The 18,745-nt window shown below is 44.2% G+C and overlaps 1 protein-coding gene across 2 annotated transcripts in view; it reads left to right on the forward strand.

Moving 5' to 3' along the window:
• Positions 1 to 2,294: 2,294 nt before the first annotated feature.
• Positions 2,295 to 18,745, forward strand: part of SLC1A4 (solute carrier family 1 member 4) — a 19,282-nt gene continuing 2,831 nt past the window's right edge. The window contains exons 1-6 of one of the 2 annotated variants that reach the window (XM_010175050.2): positions 2,295 to 2,333; positions 3,909 to 3,971; positions 10,544 to 10,710; positions 14,647 to 14,880; positions 15,988 to 16,182; positions 17,651 to 17,785. In XM_010175050.2, the coding sequence (XP_010173352.1) occupies positions 3,927 to 3,971; positions 10,544 to 10,710; positions 14,647 to 14,880; positions 15,988 to 16,182; positions 17,651 to 17,785 (776 nt within the window). In that variant the 5' untranslated portion in view covers positions 2,295 to 2,333; positions 3,909 to 3,926. Of the gene's footprint in view, positions 2,334 to 3,908; positions 3,972 to 10,543; positions 10,711 to 14,646; positions 14,881 to 15,987; positions 16,183 to 17,650; positions 17,786 to 18,745 lie in introns of those variants that run through there. The other variant, XM_010175049.1, reaches the window with a different exon arrangement.

The raw sequence follows: 18,745 nt of genomic DNA on the forward strand, positions 1-18,745 counted from the left end.
ACCAGCACCCCAGGTCCTTCTCCTCAGGGCTTCAGAGCTGGATTGAACAAAACCACAGCTCCTTCTGAGCTGTTCAATTGAGATCCACATTTTTTAATTGTCAGAAATGCTCTTTGCTGTCCTCAGCGTCGAGTCCTGCGACTGGTGCTCCAGGGATAAATAAGAATAATTGCTCTGTGCTCGTATTTGAATAGCTTTAGTGCTGTTCACACTTGGAGCAAGAACCTGCCCCTTGCCTTGCTGTAGCAGGGCTGCTGGCATCGCTCAAGTATGTACTTTAAGTATATGTTTGGAGTTAAGTTAGTGTTTAATTACTGAGGCCCAAGCCTGACACACTGTGTAAATTACGGAGGGTTTGGTTTCTTGGCCACATTTCAACGTTGGAGAACCATATTGTTTAGGTTTTAGGATTGCTTCCTTTGGTTTTGTTGTGTCAGGATGGAAAAGCTGATTTTTTTTTTTTAAAAAAAAGTAATTTCTGGGTGGTTTTCAGTCTTTTTTAATCTCTTTGCGTCTTCAAAATCCAGTCAATTCTTTTTTTTTAAAAAAAATAATCATCCTACTATGGAAAGTTGAAATGAAATATCCTCATTTTCCCAACAGCATGTTTTATTGTTTTGATTAAAACTGTGTACTGAGCTGGGCCTGTTTGTATATGTGATGTTTTACTCCTGATAAAAATAAGTTTGCTTTTACTTTATGTGAGGTTTTTATCTACCAGAGAGTTCCAGCTGTGCAAGAATTGATGCACATTAGCTGTTCCATTGATCTTATTTGCCCAGTTGTTGGGCATCTTTGCAGAGTTAGAGCACACACTGCTATTTTCAGACAGATTAGCTGTATTGCCAGTTTTTAAGGAGAAAAAGTTGCTGTTTCTTTCCCGCTCAGTGGACCGTAGACTGCAGAAGCTGAATTATTCTTACAGCAGCCACTTGTGTGATGAAGGTCCAGGTACTTCACGTTGCTGTCAAGGCTGTGGGAAAAGCCTCCCTGTGTGGCAGGATAAGGGAGCTACGCAATGGAAAAGACCAAAATCCTTATCTGTGCCATATCTTAATCTCCCTGTTGCTTTCACAGATTGGACTCTGCTGCTCCCTTTCTTGCTCTGGTTGGGATTTGTGCTTTCCATGTCATCCGTGGAATGATCACAGCTGAAAGCCTGGTTTAAAATCCTGTTTGCCAGGGTAACTGCAGCAAAAACCAGGGGGGGAGGTTAGCAGGACACACAGCCTGGAGGGAGCTGCAGCTTCCTTGGAGAAGGAGCAGCAGATGGGGAGCAGCTACCCAAATGCTTTTTGCCACAGTTAACTGGCTCTGGGTAAGGTCTTTTGTTTCCTTACTGTAAGAGTTGTCGTGCCTCCTCGATGCGTTTGGCTGGCGATGTTTTCAGTTCATACCCCCAGCCTTCCTGCCCTCACCAGCTTAGGGTCCTGTCGTGACCCCAGAGATCAACTTTTATTCCTATTTTGCTTTCTGACACAGCAAAAAAAGCTGCCATTTGGCTAGGGGAGCAGATGCTCTTTGCTCACCATAAGCAGAGAAAGGAAGTGTAGCATTAAAAACAACTCTGAAATATAACAAGAAGCAACTTTTTTCCCTGCATTGTCCAGTTCATCATTTTTGCTGTCCTTGTTGCTTCATAGATGCACATACACACTGGATGCCCAGTGGAAGTGTACGTCCCTCATCACTTTTCATGCTCTCCTCTCAGCACAAGCATGATGCTTGATTTGCATGTCTCTATCAAGGCACTGCCAAATGCAGATGTTGCAACTTTCCATATGAGTTTCTTCCTTTCATCTGTGCTATTTAACCACTTCAGCCCTTACAGACAACATTCTTCTGCTTTACCTCGATGTTGAGGGAAGCTGACCTTGTTGTGTTGAAGGGTTAAAGCCACTCTCTTAAGTGGATTTTGCTGATTGGATTGTCCTTCACGTTGGTGCTGTGAGCACAGTGTAATCACATGAGTAATGTTAAAAAATCTGCCTGACCCTGGAGGCTATAAGCTGTTGCTGTAGCTGGTGTGGCTGACAAGTCTGTCCCTACCTGAATAGTTAGGTGTGGCAGACAAGCAGGGAGTTTTTTAGGTGACCAAAAGAAGATGGCATTCATACCTCTGGAGGCATCTGCTCCCTGCTGCTGGAGTATCTTCTGTGGTACGTACCTCACTAACACCAACATGCTTGCCTTTGCAAAAGGAATTATGTTTCTGAAAGTAAAACACCTTGGCGTGTTCGTTTTAGAAGTTCTACAAGAAATACATAATTTTCTTATTTGTGTTTTACAGAAACCTGTTTCCTGCAAATCTTGTTGCTGCAGCTTTCCAAACGGTAAGTTGTGTGTGGACTTTGGATGTGAACTGCAGTGCACAAAGTGACTGTCCTTGTTTTTGAAAAAGGACTAGAAGATGGTGTAGAAAATACTAAAAGTTAATTTACTTAGAGTAGGTGGGATTTTTAAAAGCACCTGACATAATCACACATACAATTTTCATGGCAAATGATTTGGTTTTGAAAAATAGTCCTCAAACAAAAAAGCATATTCCTAGCCTATGTTTTGTACCTCTACCAAAAATGTCCTTTAAACTTTTAGACTTTGGGTGCCGTGTCAGGCAGCAGTGGCAGCTCTGCTTTGTGCCAGGCTGCTTATCACTTTGCAGGAGCTAGCTGGGAAACCCTTGGGTACACAGCTTGGAGCTCAGCTCAGAACAGATAAGGCTAAAGACTTTTAGGCACCCATGTGTGTAAGCATTACCTGTTGCCTGATGCTTTTATTTGGTATTTTCCATTATATCCCTTGCTGGATTAATTGCTGAGCCTAGCTTCTCTTCCAACAGAGGACTAAGTGTTGTAGGATGATCACTGGCACTAGAATATAATGTGATTTAAACTGATGGACAGGAGCTGTGAGGCTCCAAGAAGATTTTGATTTAGTTCTTATAAGTTGAGGTAGAAACTACTGAGAATGTTGCTATGGAGCAGAGTGATTCTTTACAATACAGGAGGAGAATAATGGCTTTTGCCTTCGTGGTATTCTGTTGGTTTGCTTTTGTATCAAAACCCAGGTCAAACTCTTAAAATCAAGTTCCATTTTGAGTGTGTGTATATATAACACAGTACAAGTCAATATGACATAAATAAAAATAGGACCAGTAGAAAAATATCATTAAGAAAAGGATATTCTGTATGACACCTCGATTGTCAGGGTTCTGCATGTTCAGGGATGAAATAAAGAAGTCCTCCTTTCCTCTGTGCTGCTCTTGTCACAGGTAATTGGCAAGTTGATGAGCTTCTCTTTCCACTATTTTATATCTAAAGAAAACAAGCCCAAAGAAGTGCCCTGCTCCTGCGAGGTGTCTAGCTTATTTATCAAAGTCAACTGTTGCCCTAGATTTTAGATATTTTACTGGCAATTTTAATGCCTGCCTCACCATTCCTAACTCTGAAACAGCTCAAGTGCCACTTGCCACTGCAGGAGCCAGTGTGACAGTGTGGTGTGGGAGCAACATCTGGCTGGAGGAAAGAGGAGTTCCTTGGTGGCTGCCCGAACCTGGGAGCTCAGGGGGTCACAGGGCACTTCTCTGTTGCCACATGGGGAAGAAGCTGCATGTGCTGTCGCTCACTTTTCTTGCATGACAGACTTGTTAACCTCCATAGTATGGTCTCCAGAAAAACTCTTCCTCACAGTCATCTCCTCCTTGTGAAATGCTAGATGATCTAAAGGACGTGTAGATGTGGTTCTTGGGGACATGCTTTAGTGGTGAACTTGGCAGTGCCAGGTTTACAGTTGGACTAGATGATCATAATGGTCTTTTCCAACCAAACTATTCTATGGTATGGTCGTATTGATGATCTGATTGGCAAACACTGTAGTTTTGTTTGTTTGTTTGTTTGTTTTACCTGCAGTATGCGACAGAATATAAGATGCTGCTCAGAAACACTACCTCTGGAAATCTCACGTGGGAAAAGGTAAGATCACTTCTTAGGTTTTTATACAAACCCTTGTCAACTGTAATATTTGACCACTTTGCTGTCTTTGACCCTTTCCAGCAGTCACTGGAAAGAAACAGGTACTTCTCCTTGCCTGGCACCGGGACACACACAAGCCAGATGAGTTACCCACAGCCACGCAAGAAAGCTACGATGGATAAGAGAGTTGGGTTCAACTGACCTGACCCTTGAGATCTTATTTTTAGACCATGCTTTCTTAGAGCTGGTCTCACTTGATCTCAGTTTTGATTAGTTACTCTGCCTAACGTTTGCAAATAACTTTCTGTAGACTTGGAATTAAATAGCATCAGGCTGGCTGAATATGTCCCTTAAACCTTACTCTTCATTAACATTTTGGAGAGAATGAGCTTTTTTTTCTGCTACTTAAGGTTCTTTTAAAAAAAGAAAGAGGTTGGTTGAGAATTTTTTCTTGTTGCCATGCTGCTGAAATTTTGTTTGAAGCAGTAACAAGTGGTGTGAAGGAATAAAAATTATAGACAGAACATTACAAATAGGCTGTTATTGCAATGGCATCAAAAAGGAACTTAATTTGCAGGTGTAGCTGAGGTGGAAGAATGTTATCTTCCATATGTAGCTTGTAGGACTTCCAGAGATGCTCCATATCCTGTTGAGTGGCATTTCTACTGCAGCATGGGGCTATCAAACATCTTTATTATTGGCCAGAGCCAACGTATTGCAGGTCCAGCAATAATTACTGTTGTCTTACAGGCAACACGCTATGAAACAGACCCAGCATCCCAGCCTGTGGTGTGTCACCTTGCTCCAAATGAAGTATCTCATGTGCTTTCAGGGGATTTTGGGGAGACAGATCTGAGATTGGGAGTGACTTTCAGGGTTATTTGCTATTTCTTAGGCTTGTTTTGACTATTTGAGATCATTATTGAATGTTGGGTTACTCTATTTTTAATATGATTTGAATTGCCCCTTGGGCAAAGAGACTTGGTTGTATTTATCATGGAAGGGCTTGGCTGGGGCTTGCACACCAGTCTGTAAAACCATCAAGGAAAAAGCAGTTTGTGCTCATCCAGAGGAACTCTGGAGCATATCCCTGAGCACAGGAAGCACTGGCCTCATTATCTTCCCCTCGCCATGCACGGTGTGTGAGCAGGTGAGGCAGAACAGCGTGTTTCCGAACTCTGCTTTCAGCTGACAGGCTGAACTTTCACCAGCCCTGGAGCCAAGGGTCACAGGGGACTTGGATGGCACAAGAACTGAGGAGGGGAAAAGTCAGCCCTTGCCTAGGAGCCTGCTATCACACGGTGAGCGGTGTCACTGGGGAAGAAGGTAGCTCCATCTGCCTGTACCTGTAAGATTGCCTTAGTCCAAGTCTGACATGGATGTGTGGCAGTGACTGCAGAAGGCCCATGTGATCCCAAAAAGAGCAGGTTCTCTTCTCACACCATTATATCCTCAGGCAGTACATGCCCGTGCAGCTTTGTGCCACTAAAATCCAAGTTGAGTGTGAAAGGCAGTAACAGCGCACACTTAGACACGTGTGCTTGCTTACAGAGTGTAGAGTTGTTCTTCATTTCAGCAGGGGTACATGAAAGGTGAGTAAGAGTCTTATTCATCTTCAGTAACAAGTTTGATGGGGGCTACTTGGCAACCAAGCATGGGTCAGGGTCAACCATATCTATTGGACAAGAAGGCTGGGGAGGGACTTTGGCCAAGGGCAGGGAGTGACAGAACAAGGGGTGATGGCTTGAAACTGGAAGAGGGGAGATGGAGATGAGATGTGAGGAAGAAATTATTTGGTGTGAGGGTGGTGAGACAGTGTCCCAGGTTGGCCAGAGAAGCTGTGGCTGCTCCTCCCTGGAAGTGTTCTCGGCCAGGCTGGATGAGGCTTTGAGCAACCTGGTCTAGTGGAAGGTGTCCCTGCTGCTGGCAGGGGGTTGGAACTGGATGAGCTTTAAGGTCCCTCCCAACCCAGACCACTCTGAAGACTCTAAGACACAGGCTTGACCGTCAAATACTTTTTAAATGCTTGTTCAAAGCCATCACTCTTCCTCCAGAGATAAGCAAGCATCATTTGGCAATTTAAAACAGGAGAATCTATATCAGTTTTCTTCTTTCCTTTTCCCACTTATCAGACTCCTGTTTGATGCAATATCAGACAAAAAATACTCTGAATTTGTCACCGGTGCTTGTTTTTGCCAGTGGTTATGATGTAAAGGTTATTTTTGCTATTATTTTTCCAAAACTTTTCTTCAGTTGTTGGAGCAAAACCAGAGCTGAGTTTCTTTAATTCCAGAAGACGCCCTACTGTCTGTAGGGAACAGCGGACCAAATAACAAGAAAGCATCATCTCACTTTTGTTAGCTCTGTTTCAGTACTGCTCTGCCCGTGTTATTTATGGAGAGATGAGGATTAAGTTTGGAAAAGAAGAGTATGATTTTTGGATAATAAGTATTATAGATATCATAGCAATAGAAGTTGGGTTCCAGGGAAAGAAGTTGATGTTCCTATCTTAACGTTTTCTTTCACCAGCAGAATATTTGATTGAAGAGGAGAAATGTTTTCCTTCTACTTTCATATGAATAGTATAGAGCAAAATTTTCTGTTTTTTCCCCACCACTGGTTAATAGGTCCTGTCTTCTTTTGCTGATGGTATGAATACTCAGGCACGTAGATGTCTGCTCAGCCACGTCCTTTTTGTTGTTTCACGTGCTCCCCTCGTGTTTACCTACCTTTTACGCCTACATCCTCTCTGTCTCTTCGGCAGCAAGGCTTCCTGGGGCATGAGCTATCTCAGTTCCCCATCTGCAGCACAGGGAGGCTGTGGGGGACTCTGAGTTCCTCTTGTGGCAGCAGTAAAAATATACAAACCGGTGATGGCTCTTCTTCCTCCCATCACATGGCTGCATTTTCTTTTCAGCCACCTACTACTGGGACAGCTTAATGCCAGCAGTCGTTTCCTCGATAAGCCATTTGTTTCAAGAGCTAAAAAAAACCCAATAGGATCTTCAGAGAGATTCAAGGACCAAGCTCCATGAATCTTCCTACCAGAGCACATAATTTCAAGCAAACAATAATGCCTCCTAGGAACAAAGCTCTCATGAAAGCTGTTTTTGTTTGGTGTCTACAATGCTGCTTGGTTTGGCAGCTCCTTTGGGGTGATGCACTCTTCTGTTAACGTACAAAAAGGCTGTTCGGCATCTGCCAGCTTTAGAGGCTGGGATGGAGAAGATCTTCCGCTGAGGATTTACTGCTGGACCCTTTCCATATTGTGCTGCAAGGAGGTGCCGTTCCCTGAACGCTGCAGATTGCCCCCTTGATTTGCAGGGAGCAATTTCTTGTAGTAAGTTACTACCCCGTGCAAATGATGCACCTTCTGCGTACATCTGCGGCGACGGGAGGCGATAGTGAATGTCATGTGTTGTAAAGAAATTGGCTTAAGATGGTGAAAGGGAGAGCAAGGCCTGAAAGGGGTTGGCAGGATGACAGTGAATAGAAGGAAACAGCTCCAAAGTTTTTGGTGGCTGTGTGCAGGGTCCTCCCTCTGGTCACTAAGAATTCAGGGGTCCACAGATCACAAGAGCTAGGCTTGAGGGACTAGTAAGTGTGAACACTTGGAGAACAGCAGCAGCAGTGATGGTAATGAATGCCAGGAACAAGGTGGAGAGACACATCTCTGAGGGTGGATGGAGACTAAACTCCATGTATTGTCATTCTGGAGAGGTTTAGGGGAGTTTGAGGAGAATTGGCCAAGTTATGCACAAGTTATGTGGAGGTTAAGATGAAAGACAAGAAGCCACTTGTGTCCTGGCTGTAGCTAACTGGAGATGCTAATATCTCTCGCCCTCCTTTAGCTTCCCAAGAACAAAATTTGACAAGCCTTTGGCACCCATAGCTCTGGAGAAGGTGGAGGGGCTGATGCTTGTGGGGCCTGAATGACCTAGAAGAGCCCTGAACTTCTCTAGTGACCTTCCAAATTGAGCAGAAGGAGCTCTGCCCACAGTTCTCCTGCGTGCCTCCCAAGCTGCGTCCTGCTCTGTGAGCCTTACACAGCAATCCTCTTGGAGATTCAGTACGCGTCTGCCTCGTTCCTGGGACTAGATCTGTGAGAAGCCCAAACAGCAGCAGGTTGTTGGGCTTCAGGCTCACACTGTTGCATTTAATGAGTTTGAGAAGCAAATCTCCAGTAGAAGGAGTTTAAAGGGTGGAGATGCTTTGCAAAACATCATTATAAAGTAGTATCATGAAATTCCCTCCCATTAACATCCAGGTCAGGATGCTGGGCACTTTCTGTTCCATAGCACAGCTTGATTTCTATTTTTTTTCTGAATGAGAATCAAAACAAAAGAGCATTTGGTGTTTTTAAGATTTTTGTGTGTGTGTGTGTGTGTAAAAAGTTTGGGCTGATTATGATAATTCTGTTCCCAGCTGAACTTTTCATATTAGCCTTGTATCAGTTAAACTCTAAGTTAACAAGTTAAAAAAAACCCAACCAACTAACCAAACAAAAACCACAAGGTGAAAAGTTGTGTCAAAATGAAAAAGTGTTGCATTCACTCCATGTGAATGAAGTAAGTGGTTCTTTTCTGCTGTAAAAGTGTTCACATTTTGCCCAAGTTGATATTTCCCGGAGAAAGCTTTGGTTTAGATGAAATGACACGACAGCTTTATTTTACTACACATTTACTTTCTTCCTGCTAATAAATTAGTTGTAAAATTTGAGACTCATACATTGATGCTGATAAATTGTCTCTGAAATGTTGTTAGACTCTCTTCAGCCTTATAGGAAACTTTATCTCCTACCCTGGAGTTATGCTTTACCAACAGAAGTGAAAAATAGAAAATCATGTGCATGCCATGTACACAGACAATTTATTCAATTAATAGGAGGGTGTAATTTGGTTTTTGTCTTAACTTTTCTAACTGCAGAAGAGTTTAGGGCTTTCAGGCTCACAAAACAGGATAGAGACAAAACTCTCCAGACAGAAAAGTGTTGCTGTGTGTGGAGAAAACAGCACATTTTTTCAGGTGTCTCTGGAGACATACTGCGCCCCATTCTTAATATCCTGGACATGTTTTCAATTCTTTCCATCGGAAATCAAATAAATACTGACAACTTAGCCCTGCACAAGCAACTGCTATACAAAATTGCAGATCCTATATCTGATTATTTTATAGCTAGCAAATAAAAAAAAAAACCCAAACTTTCATTGTTTGTAAACACTTTTGTTAACAGCATTTTAGCCTTCGTGCTTTTGTATATGATTTATGTTTTATCTCCTTCACTGCAGTACTTAGTTTCCACCTGCCACTAAGAGACTGTCCAGTTCAGCAGTATACTTCCAACAAAAACACCATCTCAAGCAGACTGGATTTGTCAGATTTAGCAGATCAGTATCCCAAGTTCTTTAGTTAATATTCATTTCAAGCTTTTAGCTCAGAATATATTTTTCTTTCCTAGTGTTGAGCTAGTGTCTACTTAAACTAGCCACAAGGCCAAAACTTGTACAAAAAACCTAATCTGTTTTAGAAGCCCTTCCAAATAAAACAGCAATTTGACATGTTGAGCTTGTACTGCCAAGTTGGGGGGGGGGAAAAACAAACCAGTTTGTCAAAAGAATTATATTTTTATGTAGCCACAAGAACACTCATTCAGTTCATACAATACTACATTGCCAAACAAGCTCCAGCTCTCTTTGAGAAACAAACCATGAAGGACCAGCAGAGCAGACTAGTTTTTGTCAATAGGTGGATCTTGTTTTTATCCTCTTACTTTTACCACACAGCCACATGATTTCTGAGAAGGGGAACAGGTATTCCTTCTGTTCTCTCTGTATCTCCCGCAGCTGACGTGGACAGATGAATATGTTTCCATGGTTTGCTACCTTTCTCTGCCCTTCTCCCCCCTTTCTGTTTCATAACATTGGTTGTTTCCTTGTGGTTTTCACCTTGGTGTAAATACTGCACTGAAGTGATGGAGTTGGCAGTTTCTGGGAGCAGATTCCCATCAGAGGTGTCAGGAAATAAGAGCATGTTTTGGGCCAGACCGCTGCAAGCTTCTTGTAGGTATGATTTGTTTAGGCAGTAGAATATCATAGTGCTGACAGTAAATGATGCAGAGCTAGGAAGTCCATGTCACCAGTTTCTGCCATTTGTACTTGTGGTCTCTCCCATACCCATATTCCCTTCACAGGGGAACAGGGAGGAAGGTTTCAGCCTTTAAACCACTCATGTGTGATTGATGCCCGTGCTGTTTCACATCTGCAGTGGAGTTTGTCCTGGGTAAACTGGAGAGGTTTCCTGGTAAGGTCACTGGGAGCACACATGTTGTATTGAAGGGTATGAGTAGTGGCAGACCCTTTTCCTTCTCCAGTGAATCTGTGTCAGCTCATCACTAAAGAGGTTTGTATCTGGACTGTGTCCAGATCTTCTTTGTTTCTCTTCAACAAAATAGATTCTTCCTTCCCAAAATAAGGTTTTGCTTATTGATTTCAGATCAGTCAGGCAGCAACAAAACGAGGTGACCCTTTTGTGCCAGTCTGGCATCTAACAAGCTGTCTTTTTTGCCTCTACAGGTCCCTGTTGGTACTGAGATTGAGGGGATGAATATCCTGGGACTGGTGCTGTTTGCTCTGGTTTTAGGAGTGGCCCTGAAAAAGCTTGGCCCGGAAGGGGAAGATCTGATCCGCTTCTTTAATTCATTCAATGAGGCAACTATGGTCTTGGTTTCCTGGATTATGTGGTAAGTGTGTGACTGCAGATACGTCTGCAGTACATATTATCCTCAGTTCAGGAATCTCGCCATTTCTCCAGTTTTTTTCCTACCAGGTCCCTCATCACAGCAAAAGTGAATGTCATGGTGTCACATGATGGGGTCTTTTCTTCTTGCTTGTGCCTTTTAATTAGACAGTCACACATAGCTTAAGGTATCAGTCTGGAACACTTCAGAGGGTTGCTTAAAAATCCTCTCCAATACTCCTTTTTGATGATTAGTGGGAAGGAGACTTTTCATTTCAAAGCAGTATAAGCCCATGGCTAGCTGCCATCATGTGCCTAAAGGCACTGGCCTTGAATGAATGAAGGAGACATGAGCATGTGAGGAACATAGTCATGTGAAGGCCAGTGATGTTTGTGCTTGGAGTGCACTTACAAATGCAGTGCATAACTGAAATCCTACTGGTAGCTTCCTTCTGTTGGTCAAAAGGTTACTTGTATTGACCTGAAAGATACCTGAGGAGATCAGAAGGTAGCCCACTCACTGGTTTGAGAGAAACCCTGTTGAGTGTATGAATAGAGAGCCCCATCTGTCCACTTGCATCAAAGGGTGATGGAGAACCTCCGTCCCTTTGTACAGTCTCCAGGGCTGTGCTCTCCATCCTACAGAAACAGTAGGGCTGGCTGTTGAGTGTTTTGTCATTGTTATCAGCAAAGCCTGAGTTACACAGTGGATCTTTAAACCTCCCATCCTCTTCTAAGGTCTCTTTCTTTTTCTTGGGTGAAGCAGGAACTAACGTTACTAGCAGAGTGATCAGCTGTTTCTTTCCAGTTTGTGCTTACTTCTCCCTTGCTTCTCTTTTCCATTTCACATCCCTGAGGGGAGGTGTTTCCTAAGGTTGGTTGTTTATTTGCCTATTAATGAACAAATCCATTGTTTCACTTACTTCCCTGGAGTCCAGGCACATTTATGAGGTGAATGTTGCTCTGACTGATCTCACAAAGCTTTTGGCACCAAAAAAAGCCTGTCTGTTACGAAGTGGAGTGCACTAAACTTTCTCACTAGACAGCAAACCAGTGTTGGAGGAGGCAGGCACCTCTAGAGAGTAGTTCAGGCCACCTAAGCTGGGGTAGGACCAGCCTCCTGACCAGGTTTTCTGGCAGGTAGGATGAATCTGGATCTCAGAGCAGTATCATGGCTGTTCTTGTGCAGCCAAATGGGTCTGGGCTGCTCCTGTGAAACCAACAGCACTAATACCTCATGTGCAAAAATAAAAATATTCTGAAGGACAACTAGCAAACAAATTAACAGTGGGACATTTCTCAAATCCCTTTCCAAAGCTGTTGGAAAGGCTATAATCTTACCTTAGCAGAGGTATTTTTTTTTCCCTTCATTCTCCATTTTTCATTCCTACTATTTTCCTTCCTCTAAGTAGCAGAAAGGTTTTAACAAAACACTTGATTTTACCACAGGCAGATCTTAGTGTTAGTTGCTGTCATAAGGGATTGAAAAATTAAAAGTCTCAAAGCAGCTTAAGTCTTTTACTCTTGAGTGTAATTCCTTGGACACTGAATACTGGTAAGAGGCAGTTCGTGTATTCAGCTGATTACAGTGCTAACACTTCAAGCCAATCAGTTGGTATGTAATCCTTTACTGTGTGGATTATCGAGACCACAGCTGACTCTTAACACTGCAGTTAACTGTAGCCCTTACTTGTTCTCTTTCCTTCCTTAAAGCTCTTGTGTCGTTCTGCTATTTATTCAAAGCCTGTCCAAGCTGCATGTACTTCCCAGAGGATACTTTGGAATGACTGAAATCATGCTACCAAGAGAAGAGGCAGCTTGAGCTCACATCTAGTCCCATTCAACAGCTGCTCTGGTGTTTAGCAGCACTTTGATCTCAACTTTCAGTTCCTCCAGCTTCCCACTTCAAGGGGAGGGGTCCAGTGTCAGCTCTGAATCCAGTGTTCATGCTTGCAGAGCTCGTGCAGGACCAGGGCTCAGGTACATCTGGCTAATTGGGGTGCTCAGAGGTGTAGTTGAAAGGCAGTGTGTCACAGCATTGGCAGAGGCTAAGTGGGGAAGGTTCAACAGGCCACCCTAGATGTTTGGCCAAGGGAGGTCAGAGAGGGGATGTTCACATTGATCTGAGACATAGGGATGTGCTGTCTGCACAGAACAGAGGAGCTGCAGAACCACTGAGGGAGAAGCAGGTTAGGAAAGAAGTGAGTGATCTGAGCAACCTTAAAGCTTGCCCACCTTTCCAAACCTTTGCACGCTTAGCCAAACCTTCTGAAGTTCATCCTGACTCCACAGACCAGCATCTCCAAACATGGGCATTGGATTGGAGAGGAGAGTGGGAGAAAAAACATTCTTTATTCCTGACACGTACAGGCAGATCTTTTGTGGTTATGTGTGTGCCCAGGGCAGGGTTTTGGAGAGGTGGGTGATCTTTTAGTATTTCTTAATCTTAGAAGCAGAAATGAATGGAGCATGGACAGCATCAGCAGAAGTACTCAGACACAGACATCCCAAGTAGACCTTCAGAGGAACTGACCCTGGACCTGAAGTGATTCCTGCAGGACACTGAGTAGCCATTGTGCTGTAGGTCCAAAGGCAGTTCTGTCCTTTCAGGGCTGTTTCCAGCTGCGCTGCTGGGACCAGAGGTGTGGCTGTGGCCTGCAGGTGGCCCTTCCCCTGGAGCAGCTCCAAGGGTTCCTGACAAAGCAAACCTCAAACAAACATTGGTGTCCTAAGACGTGGCATGTTTCTAGATAGGAGGCATAGGAACGTAGGTGTACGTGGCATGTTTCTACATAGGAGGCGTAGGAATGAACGTGGCTGCTGGCTTGAGGGAAGCTCTGGAAGCCTGATCATTTAACTTAATCTTTGTAGGCAAATAGCAGAGTTAATTGCTATCTTTGGCATGTGCATCAGCAGCCTTTAGCTGAGCTCTCTGGTACAGACATAGCTTTTTCATTCCTACACTGCTATGTTGGCAGCCAGTATGTCTACCGTTTTAATGACCTAACTTCATACTTCTGCTGGTAGTCACCACATGTGTAAGATCCTACTCTTCCACCCCTTTCTCTGCTCCAGTGACATGATCCATGACATGATCCAGTCTCCTATGAGGACAGGCTGAGAGAGTTGGGGCTGTTCAGCCTGGAGAAGAGAAGGCTCCAGGGAGATCTTCTAGCGGCCTCCCAGTACCTGAAGGGGCTCTAGGAAGGCTTGGTAGGGACTTTGGGCAAGGGCAGGGAGTGACAGAACAAGGGGTGATGGCTTGAAAGTGGCAGAGGGGAGATGGAGATGAGATGTGAGGAAGAAATTCTTTGGTGTGAGGGTGGTGAGACAGTGTCCCAGGTTGGCCAGAGAAGCTGTGGCTGCTCCTCCCTGGAAGTGTTGAAGGCCAGGTTGGATGAGGCTTTGAGCAACCTGGTCTAGTGGAAGGTGTCCCTGCTGCTGGCAGGGGGGTTGGAACTGGATGAGCTTTATGGTCCCTTCCAACCCAAACCAATCTGTGATTCTATGATACTGCTCCTTTTTCTTTCCTACCATCTGCTGTTCCTTCAGCAGTGACTTTAGCTTTAGGTCTTTGCCTGCCTTCCTCTCTGATGGATGAAAACTCCGCACCGGGGTCTTATCCTGATAGCTTCTGCCAGCATTTCTGCTTCCCACTTGGCTTCCCTTCGACACTCTCCGAGCTGTGTCTTTGAGGGCCTAGGTGAACAAAGCTTTTTCAGTTTGGCTGCTTGCCTTCCACTAAGCAAGAGTGTTAGAGAGGACTTCCAAATTTCCTTGACCTGTGTGTGTGGTGAATAAGGTGCTACCCTTCAGGAGAGGCAGCACATTCTTTAGAAGAATGTTATCTCCAGGACAGGGAACAGCATGTTTCTCAAGGCTTTTTGATTGTATTTAATTTTTGATTCTACTTAATGACAGGCAGTATTTCTTCACACAGGTATGTACCTATTGGCATTATGTTCCTTGTTGGGAGCAAGATCGTGGAAATGGAAGATATTGTGCTTCTGGTGACCAGCCTGGGAAAATACATCTTTGCCTCTATTCTGGGCCACTTCATCCACGGAGGAATCATTCTGCCGCTTATTTATTTTGCATCCACACGTCAAAATCCGTATCGTTTTCTCTTAGGACTTATCACACCACTTACCACTGCTTTTGCCACTTGCTCCAGGTGGGTTTCTGTGCTTCTTTTGGGATTATAGCCCAGTTAGATTTGTCACTGTAAACTGATTATATCCCGACACCAAACTGTGGTGAGTTTTAGGAGTGAATATTGTTCCTGAGGTTGCAAAAAGAGACTTCTGAGCGTAGAGGCTCTCACTGCTGTCAGCAGCCTGCCACACAGCACCTACTGATTGTCAGCTGTTAAAAACAATTCCTCAAAATATTGGGACTGTAGCATGGTGCTGAGTTGGAGATTTTTGGAGGAAAAGGTGAAAGTATTTGCCTTAAAAACATTCTGACAGCTGTCCTTTCCATTTTAAGTAAAGTGATTGTCAGTAGTGAGGGACTTTGTCCCAAGACACTTTAGTTCTCCAAGTCTAGAAGGGTGTGGAACAAGTTTAGACTAATTTTGCAGGAGCAGAGCAGACTTATTAGCTAGTGTAAAGGGACTTAACGTTATTGATTTCAAAGATCTGGCCTGATCAGCTTTTATTTGTCATAACCAAACTATCAGGCATGTCATTTACACTTTTCTCAAGCAGCAAACACCTGATCAAATATCATAACTATATAAAATAATTTCAGGCCATCTCCAAAAGCAGATGCATGCTTGTTTCAGGAGCTGAAGTACATAAGAGGGTTTATGAATAAAACCATGTAATTTATAATGCAATAAATAAATCCTACAGTGTGGGGTGGGTTTTTTTTAATTGTTTGTTCATTTTTTGAAGGTACTAGTACAACATTAACAGAGATTGCTGTTTCATCTCTTGTGTTTAACTTGGCATCTGCTGGATGTATTTTTGTGGTTTGAGACTTGATTTTGAGACCCTGTTAGGCTGTGTGCTGTGTTAAGTCCTGAGTTCTTGCATCTGGGAGTTCAGTCCTTATCAACTCTTTCTGAATGGAAGCAGATTATTAAATCCTGCTGCTCAAGACCCAACAACGAGGGTGTCTCATTGCTATCCTGACAGGGAGGGACTATAAAATGGCATCGTTGTCTTGACAGTCCTGCCTGCAGCATGTTAGAAACATGAAAGCCATGAGAGATTGACCTGCCATTCAGTGCAGCCTGGTGCTTTGTGTTTGATTTTTCTCTGCTCTCTGTTTCTAGCTCAGCCACTCTCCCGTCGATGATCAAATGCATCGAGGAGAACAATGGAGTCGACAAGAGGATCAGCAGGTTTATCCTTCCTATCGGGGCGACGGTGAACATGGATGGTGCTGCTATTTTTCAGTGCATGGCAGCTGTGTTTATTGCTCAGCTGAACAATGTTGACCTCAACCCTGGGCAAATCTTCACGATTCTGTAAGTTGCTCTCTATTGCAACCACATCCTTCTGGCCCCCAAAACACATTCAAGCCTGTGGTCTCTCTGTTAATAGCTAGCAGTTTGCATTCCACATCTCTGACCTAAAGCTTGCAAACTGCTATGAAACATAATTATAGAGTGATTAAAGGATGGAGTCTTTCAAGCTTTATAAGATTTGCCAGAATCTCAGTTTAATAAAAGGTGGAACCTGGGAGGGGTAATTGAATTCTGAAACAGACTTTGAGCTGTTTAAAGCTGTTCCTCACACAAAATTCCTCTCCTTCCTTAAGCTTCTCACTCCCCCACCCTCCACTCACCATTAAGCTGGGTAATTGAGGCGTGCTGCTCTACCCAGAAAGCTACCCCTGATTCCCCCTCTGGATGTCTTAGAAAATCCTCCTGCTAGCTCCTCAGTTCCTTATGTATCAATTTTATACTAAAGACTCTGCTGCTGCTTATCTCTGCCCCTCCTACCATCGCATCGCTAGCTTCCCAGATCACACTCCTGACTGCTTTGCTCCATTATCCCCTCCACCACCTCAGTCCTGCCTGCCTCCTTCTCTACCACTCTCTCCCCTCCATGCCTGGAATATCCTCTTATATCCCATGAAGTGTCATTCTCTTCATTTCCCTCCTCAAAATCCCTGAAGTGAGGATCCTACAAGGAGTTCTAGCCCCTCACTGTGCAGAGAAGCCATAGCTGTATCCACCAGGTGCCTCCTACGGCCAGTTCCTGGCATTTTTTTTACTCTCCTTGGCCACATTTTATTTCCTTCCTTATTGCATTTCCCAATATATTGTTTGTCTATTTAAGGCAGGGCTGGGGCACTGTTTTCTTTGCAAATGGCCAAATTAGCCTTTCAGGTACACTTAGTAAATCAGGTGTTTAACACAGGCCTGAGGATTATGCAGCGATAACCCAAGGAAAACTCAGTTGTAGACATCTACATGTGAAAAAGCGCGTGGTCCATGTCTACAGCACGTGCACCACAGGTTTCCAGCCCCTGATTTAGGGTCTGTGTTTGAATGCAAACAAGACACAAGGGACAGTACCATGTAAGTTTTACCTTTATACATTTGGGGCCAGGAGATACAACGTACTCAGCGTATTAGAACTGATACATGGCTTGGAAATGGATCTATTAGTAAGGCAGCAGGATATAGTTGTGTTGGTTGGGGTTTTTTGTTTGGTTGGTTTGTTTTTGTAGGGTTTTTTTTTCTGAAAAGCCAATCATGGTATTAAACACAGAGCCACTGCTTTGGTAGCTGCTGTGGATACCTGCTGAGCAACTGTGCTCTGTCCTTGTGACAGGCAGGAAAGGGTTTGCCTGGGAAGCAAATGATCTGTGTGTCCCATGCTGTAGAGTTTGTTTACAATTCCCATAGCTGGGAAGAGTGTTGACGTCAATGTAGGAGAGGAGTGCTGCAGAGCTCCTGCTAACTGGGTACACAAATTGATTTGCAGTGTGACAGCTACTGCGTCCAGCGTGGGTGCAGCTGGGATCCCAGCCGGAGGAGTCCTCACCATCGCCATCATCTTGGAGGCCATCGGACTTCCGACCAACGATCTCTCCTTGATATTAGCAGTGGACTGGATTGTGTAAGTACTTCAGGCCACACGTATCTGCTGGTGCATGACATCTAGCCTGTTCAGCTGGAAACCTGCAGCAGGGTAGTCCAAGTAGCACAGTATAAAATAAAACCCTACAAACTACAGCTGCCTACAGGACAGGTGACTTAACAGCTAATGGAAAAGGTGGTCCCGTCTCAATTAAAGCAGTTAGTATGCTAAAATCCCTCTTCAGCTTTTTCACTCAGTCTTTATTGAAACATAGATCCAGTGGAGGGCCATAAAGGTCCAGTGGAGGCCACAAAGATGATGAGGGGCCTGGAGCATCTGCCTAACGAGGAGAGGCTGAGAGAGCTGGGACTGTTCAGCCTGGAGAAGAGCAGCCTGAGAGGGGATCTGGTCAATGTCTATAAATATCTGAAATGTGGGGGCCAAGTGGATGGGGCCAGACAGTGGTGGCTGATGACAGGACAAGGGGCAGTGGGTACAAACTGGAAGTTCCAGACAAACTTAAAGAAAAACTTCTTTCCTGTGAGGGTGCCGGAGCCCTGGGACAGGCTGCCCAGAGAGGGTGTGGAGTCTCCATCTCTGGAGATGTTCCAAACCCACCTGGAGGCTTTCCTGTTCCACCTGGAGTAGGGAAACTGCTTTAGCAGGGGAGTTGGACTGGATGATCTCCTGAGGTCCCTTCCAGCCCCTGTGATTCTGTGATATTTCTCCCTGGTTCATTTCCGTTTAGAAGAATTGTTAAAATTTTGTTCAAGAAAGAAGGTGTTGATATTGCTGGAAGTTATTTGGAGACTAAAAGGGAAGGGTGGAGGGAAGGAAATTGAGTCTGAATAGTAGTGGAAAGCTTTCTTGGTCACATGTGTGAAGCAGTCTCCATCAGAAGCTGTTGTCAGCTATTGTTTGAACTATTTTTATAGTTCAAGACTGGTCAAAGCACCAACACAAGTGTCACAGAGAGGTTCTGTCCATTGGCAGGGCAGG

The sequence above is a fragment of the Antrostomus carolinensis genome, unplaced genomic scaffold, assembly GCF_000700745.2.
Source record: "Antrostomus carolinensis isolate BGI_N321 unplaced genomic scaffold, ASM70074v2 scaffold30629, whole genome shotgun sequence".
Classification (NCBI taxonomy): domain Eukaryota; kingdom Metazoa; phylum Chordata; class Aves; order Caprimulgiformes; family Caprimulgidae; genus Antrostomus; species Antrostomus carolinensis.